General features: G+C 26.9%; 1 protein-coding gene across 1 annotated transcript; it reads right to left on the minus strand.

Annotated features, from left to right (window-relative positions):
* Positions 1–699: 699 nt before the first annotated feature.
* Positions 700–3,197, minus strand: LOC131656002 (vicilin). Its single transcript, XM_058925788.1, has 6 exons — positions 2,848–3,197; positions 2,525–2,700; positions 2,267–2,347; positions 1,839–2,162; positions 1,272–1,584; positions 700–1,034 (listed from the first exon to the last, which is right to left on the minus strand). Exons 1-6 carry the CDS (start codon positions 3,149–3,151, stop codon positions 841–843), a joined length of 1,392 nt encoding a protein of 463 aa, XP_058781771.1. The 5' UTR covers positions 3,152–3,197; the 3' UTR covers positions 700–840.
* Between the last annotated feature and the right edge of the window lie 4,359 nt (positions 3,198–7,556).

A 7,556-nucleotide genomic window follows, 5' to 3' on the forward strand; every position in this document is an offset into this window, starting at 1 on the left:
TTAATTTTATTTTATTTCGTTTTTAACTTTTAAAATTCATATTAAACTCATTGTTGGTCCAAAAATTATGAAAAAATTCCTAAAAATATTTCTTCTCATTTTACACTTAGTGTAATTTTCTGAGAATTTTATTTTCTGTTTTATTATTTTTATTTAATTTATTTCTTTTGTGTGCATTTTAATTAGTTTAAAAATATTTTTATGCTCTAAAAAATTTTGAAAATTTTATTATAGGATTCAATGATGGTCTCTAACGTATGTTAAGTGATACATCAACATCATTAGTGTCACTTTGGTTTTTTTGGAACTAAGTTTATGAAAAAGGTTAACTGTGCAAACGTTAGTTAACATAAAGGACCAACTTGTAGCGAAAAAAACATCAAGGACCAACTTGTTACGATAAAATAACTTAAAGGACCCTGGGTATAATTTTATCATTTTTTTATTGAATCAAATGTAAAATTAAGTGTAAGTTTTCAAAGCAGTGAAGTAGCATAACAAACACACTCACTTATGGTGTCAATCAATGAATAAGTTTTCTATTTCATTAGTTAATTTTTAAAATTTTCTAAAAATTTTAATATTATAATTTCTTTAGTTTTGATAGTGTTTTTCTTTAAATCATATTACTTAAAAGAGTATTAGTTTAAAATCTACTTAAAAGAGTATTACTTAAAAAAAAACATAGTAGCTAAGAGGAGCACCAAAATACTCTTGATTTATTTATTCATTGTTAAAAAGTGGAGATATAATTATAGTTACAAGAGAACGTTATTTTATTCATTGCTCACTATGAGCTATATCTCTTGATAGCATACATGCATAATATTTTCTCACTCATTAAAAAGCATCTAAAATTGAAGATAGACGATCTCTTGTTTCATGGTCGCCTCTCTCCCTTTGTTGAGGCTGAACATTTGCAAAGTGAGATCGTTTCTGATTCTCTAGTAGCCTATCAACCTCTTGAGCTGATCCAGGGAATGCTAGCTCTTTCACTGGTCGTTGTATCTGGCTAATTACATTGTCCTCCTCGCCTTAAAATTTGAAATCACTCAAAAAATAAGTATATCTTAATAATTTTTTCCTTCTTGATTTAAATAGAAGTAGACTTTTAAAATACATACTTAAAATGAATATATATATATATATATATATATATATATATATATATATATATATATATATATATATATATATATATATATATATATATATATATATATATATATATATATATAGAAGAAAGAGATTGAGTGATATATATAATATACCTGCAAGAAAGTTCCTCTGATTGTTCTCAGCATTAATACCAAATCCAAGCAAATCAAGATTTGAGGAAGCTTTTACGGCAACTGGATGACCGGCTGGAATTACAAAAACATCTCCGGGAGACAACTTAGCTTTGTAATTTTGCACTTTTTTATTTATCTCTTCTTCTCCTTGTTTCTCTTCCTCGTCATCTTCTTTTCTCTGCCCTTGTTGGTTCTCATTTCTTAAACCCACAAGTTCAAAATCTCCCTTTCCTTCGTTAACTGCTACTATTACTATTGCCCTTGAATTGTAGTGTGGTAACAATAGAGATCCCTAATATTTAATTAGAAGGAGTAATTAAATATATACTTTATCTATATGTTCTATAATTAAATCATGTTATTGAGTATATAAACTTATCGTCTATAAGATGTCAACTTAGTAACAAAAGTTGATATTATAATTTCAATGGACAAAAATAAAATCATTTAAAACAATTTAAAACAATTGTAATTTGATCAAGTGAAATCTCGTTGTGTAATTTAGCTAGTTGCATATATTATAAAATAGTTTTATCATATATATACCTCCTTAATCTCCACAGAATTGATAAATATATCCAAGTCTTTAAGTTGTGGATTTTTCTCTGGGGTAATTTCAAAGAATTTGCCAAACTTGTTGGAATAGATAGGGCTGCGACTTCTCAAGTTGAATGGTTCAGATTCAGAGGATATACTTTTTTTGGAGCTAGACTTTGCATTTTTACTCAGTTCTTCAATTTGCCCCTTTGATAATTTGACTATTACATCCTCGTTTTGACTCTGCTTCCTCTTATCCCTTAGGATTTTTCTCTGTTGTGTCTCTTTTTCATGCTCTTCTAGAAGAACCTTCTCTATCTCTTCATAATCAGTCTGTTTTTTTACAATATATACAATGACAAAGTGAATATTAACATATAGCAAACCAATCTAATACATAAAAACGAGGAAATATATATTTTGTGTTTTATGCTTACATTGAAGGAAGCCTCTAGAATGTTCTTACTGAACCCAGATAAGATGGACGGTTGATTTTGATTTTCAGACAATAAGAAAGACTGTTGAAAAAGACAAAAAGCAAGGATAAGATCATTAGAAAATCTTTACAGTAAAATATGTATAAATACATTCACAATTGTTGTTGTGATGTTATGATAGAGGCCCCTACATTTGATTTATATAATTGAATGCAGACCATATTTGATATGAGAAAACGTAAACATTGGCTATATTACCTGAAGTTGGCCAGGTCTATTTATAGAAATGGCAAGATCTAATACTCTAAGATCCTCGTCGTCATCTTTGTTAACCAAATAAGCAACGGTGCCAGCAGGAAGTTTTATGGTATCTCCACGCTCAAGGTTGAAGGAGTTTCTATCGTCGGGTTTCAACACTGTAAGTATAGCTTTTCCTGAAAATTTACAATATTAACATTAGATTTTAAAATTTAATTTAATTTATCCTTACAAAACAAACATGTAAAGTAATTTATACTAATCTTTTTAAATAAACTATGCGTGATAAGTTTAAATGTTTAACTTGATAAACAATAAATTACCACTCAGGACAACAAGGATGAAATCGGCATCAGTTTGTTGTGGAAGAAATATAGTGTGAGGTTTGGACTTATATTCCAAAAGACGGTAGTTTTGTAGATTCTCAAAAATTTTAGAGCGTTGATCAAAATTTTGAAGAAGTCGAATGTGCCCATTTTCATTTTCAAAAAGAGGTTGAAATCTGTTAGACTCGAAGATAAAGGGGTTCTCAGGATCAGATCTAGAAGAAACACACACTGAAGCTAGGAAAGCAATTCCCAGGAGCATCAAAAGTGGAAATGATGTTTTCATTGTGGTAGTAGCCATGTTGCTTTAAACTATAATGTTTCACTTTGGTCGTTGTGGATGAATAAAATACTGAGATGAGAGGGTATTTATAGATATTTGAAAATAAAACTATATAGTTAACATGCACTAACATCTGGCCATGTTGTGCCATGCATATGGACGTGTGTTAGAATGTACAAAATTGAGGTGGCAAAATGAAAAGAACATAACTTGGGCGGTAGACTTTTGTTTGAATTTGATGAATCTGGACATTTTTATGGAAAAGGAGGATGCTTTATTATTATTGTCTTCAGCCATGAATTAATGAAGTGGCTAGAGAATGTTAACAAGTGTTGCATCCTACAAATTGTTTCTAACCAGAACTTCTTCTATGAGAATAAAGAGTTATTAAAAGTAAAGCACTGCATTGTCATCAAATAATACAAATCACATTCACTCATTCACACAAGCACCAGCTCCAAGACATGCAAATAACTCCATAAACTTGCACTTAGAAGTGCATATGTATATACTTGTCGTGTGAAAAATGTAGTTGTGCATACTGCATATACATCATTTAATTATTTATCTATGTAATTATCCATCTACTTTATATATATTATGCTATAAAAAAGGAAACCTGAGTTAATATTATAAGAGATGATTACAAAATCTCATCGCTGTTTCTTAAAAGGGTAATGCTAATTTTGCTAACTTCTGCCTTGGGCACAAATTAAAAAATCTACTTATAGAAATTTTATTTTGAAAAAAACAATAAAAAAATTAATTTTATATTTTCTTTAAAATTAATATACAATTTTCAACGTATTCTTTTTTTCATTTAGTTTTTAACTTGTGTCCTTGAGACACAAATTAACATTATCTTTTTTAAGAACATTTCACTTGCTTTAATTTTATATATAAAGATAATTACAACATTATATAGAGCCTATTTATTTCAGTTTTAAAAAAATATATTTTTTTTTATTTTTAAAATAGATTTCAAAAATAAGTTTTTTAAAATATTACAAGTTTTTTTATATTAGTTTTTTCTAAATCAAAATTGAAACATTATTTTTGACATCTTATAACATATACAAATATTATTAAAGACCAAAACATAGTTAAAATCGCAATTTTTTTAAAAAGTGGTATTTCAAAAATATTTTTTATGAAAATCTATTTGAAATAACTTTAAAATTAAGTGATTTTTTAAAATTTTGATATCTAAAAAAAATTTCAATAAAATGATGAAATACCTAAAATAACATTTTAAAAATAACTATTCAAACCAAATTTTCATTTGAAATTTTTATGAAAAATTTCTTCGTAAATTTTTTTATATAAAATTATGTAATACTATAAAAATTATTATAAAAAAAAGCCAAAACAAACAAGCCCACAACCTTTTAAAAAAAAAACAAAATAAGTCATTTTATTATACTTATTTCTCCAAAAAAAATAATATTAATATACTCTTTTCCTATTGTATATACATTTAAAAAAAAATTAATTGCACGCAAATTTAAAATATTTTAAAATCTCTCAATGAAATCTACTTGTAACAAAAAGTCTTCCACATAATCAATTTTATTGCATTAATTGTTTGCGTATTGAATTATATACGCAAACAATTAATGCAATAAAATTGATATATATATATATATATATATATATATATATATATATATATATATATATATATATATATATATATATATATATATATATATATATATATATATATATGGGGACGACTCAAGTGAAAACACTTGGTTATTATGGGAAATGAGAACAATGAATCACGACCATTAAATTTTGATTTTATTGATTTTAATGGATTGGATTTGTTTCTCTTTCTACGTTGATTTAAAATAAATATTAAGGATCATAGAAAGAGAAATAATCCAGTCCATTAAAATCAACAAAATCATAATTTAATGGTTGTGATTCATTATTCTCATTTCTCATAATAACCAAGTGTTCTCACTTGAGTCGTCCCCATATATATATATATATATATATATATATATATATATATATATATATATATATATATATATATATATATATATATATATATATATATATATATATATATATATATATATATATATATATATATATATATATATATACTCTCTCAATTAAGAACCAATGTAGTTAGTAGTTACATAATTCTCCATGGTAGAGCTGATAAATTATAAAACGGCCATATCCATTTTCTTCAAAAACTTCAAGATCCTTAGAGCATTATTAGTAAGGAGAAGACAGAGTAATAAGGATAAGAGTACAATTATTTTTTAATTTAATTGGTCTGCACTGAAAGTGTAAAGCAGTTTTACACTGTTAGTAAATTGTGACTGTTAAATATTTATTGAAATTTATTTTTAATTTTAATTATTTATAAAATAATATTTGTGAATGGTTGTGATGTAGTGACTATGTAAAGAATTTTACGCTGATAGTGCATAATATTTAATCTTATTATTTTTTAATATAAATTATTTTTTAATATAAATATTTCAAATTCATATTAATTTATTATTAGTAATTATTATGTTCTTTCTTGCACACACGCACACACATTTTCAAAGCTTCGTCTTTTAAAAAATTCTTCTAAATATTTCTCAAGTTGGTTCATGTCTTTTGAAACCAAAACTTAACCGATTATGAAGCGCAAAATTTTCCATCTAATAAGTTTTGACGCTTGTGTAATCTATTACGGGCGAACTCTTTCAATAATCGATTAAGAAAGCTTTCTAATTGGTTATGGTTCACATAGAGTAAAATTTTTATTATTTTGTTAGGTCATAATCGATTAGAGTCGCAGTCTAATCGATTATGATGTGGATCCTATCTGAAAAAATTTCTTTCTTGACCAATTTTTTAACTATAAAAGAATGTCTTGTGTTCATTTGAAAACACACTAAAAAAATAAAATAACACCTATTATATTCGAACACAAGCTCTTCCGATTTTGCATATTCACTTAAATATTATTTTAGTGTTTAGAGAGTAAATACTCAAGTAAACGTATCTTGCGTAAACTGTTGGTGATCTGTAATAGTAATCAAGAAAGGGTTGTTCTCTTGACTCTAATATTTTAATATAAAGGTTGCTAGCTTAACTTGAGATAATAGTTTAGTGTAAAAATGTTATGGGTTGACCTTGTTGTAAAATATCTATGATAACAGAAATCTTAAATGTTACTCCCTAAGGACTGAATGTATGTCTCATGGTTTTAAGTAAAGACAAGACAAAACCTAGTTTTTTTCTCTAATATATTATCTTTTTACCTCTTTATCTTTATTTTTTTATAACTTTCTTCATTTCTTGTCCATATTCTTACAATCAACCTTTTTCTTTTTAAATTTGCGGATATTTTATATATATCATAATTCATCCCTCTTATGTTTGAAGTCACTCTACCATCACATATATCGTTATCTTAGAGCTTATTTTAGTCCATACAATATCTTCTTTAGTGTACACGCCATATTCTATTTATTTTATTATGAGAGTCCTTTAGATTATTGCATGTATATCACATCAATTAAGTGTCCATGAAAAAATGTAGTCTTCAAATACAATTTCTCAAGATGGAGATCTTAACTAGCAACAATACTCAACACAAACATAATAGTATAATGCTTCACAAATTGAGACAAAAATCTACTGTAGTTAACTTTTTCTTATCGTTAGAATCATTTTACCCTTGGTCAGGCTTTGTATCTCTTAGAGCCACCATGGTTTTGCTTCACTGGATACACCAATTTATTATGAAGTTCCTTCTTTAACATAGGTAACTTAGCTAGTCCTCATGTCTAATTGGAAATTAAAGACTTAATATCATCTTTTATGGAAAACTCTCACTTACTAGCATTTGTGGTATGACATGCTTCTGCATAATGTTCAGGCTCAATTTCATCAGTGAACAACATATAGTCCATGTATTTCCTGTTGGGAACATGAGGTTGATAAGATCTTCTCAATACAAAAGTATGTGTATGATGTTATAGTGTGTCTGACGATTGTTTGTTACTGGATCCATTTGGTTCCCCTTACTAGGGATTAACAACAATGGGAATTACATGCACATGTTTACTTAATTATGAGTCATTGATGGTTGTGTTATGCCTATTTTTGTACATCACTATTCCATTGAAGATAATGTCTCTACTTCCAATCACCTTTTTATTTCACAATCCAAAAGTCGATATCCAAACTCATTCTCACCATAACCAATGAAACTGTACTTCTTTGATTTGGGATCAAGTTTAATTTTACCCCGGTCATTTATGTGCACATATGTTATACAACAAAACACTATAATATGCCATAATTTTATCCCTTTTCCGCTCCATGCCTCTTATGGTATTTTATGGTGCAATGGAATTGGTGAACCTTAGTTAATTAAATAAGCTGACTTCTGGACTGCTTC

The sequence above is a fragment of the Vicia villosa genome, linkage group LG3 (assembly GCF_029867415.1).
Source record: "Vicia villosa cultivar HV-30 ecotype Madison, WI linkage group LG3, Vvil1.0, whole genome shotgun sequence".
Taxonomy (NCBI): domain Eukaryota; kingdom Viridiplantae; phylum Streptophyta; class Magnoliopsida; order Fabales; family Fabaceae; genus Vicia; species Vicia villosa.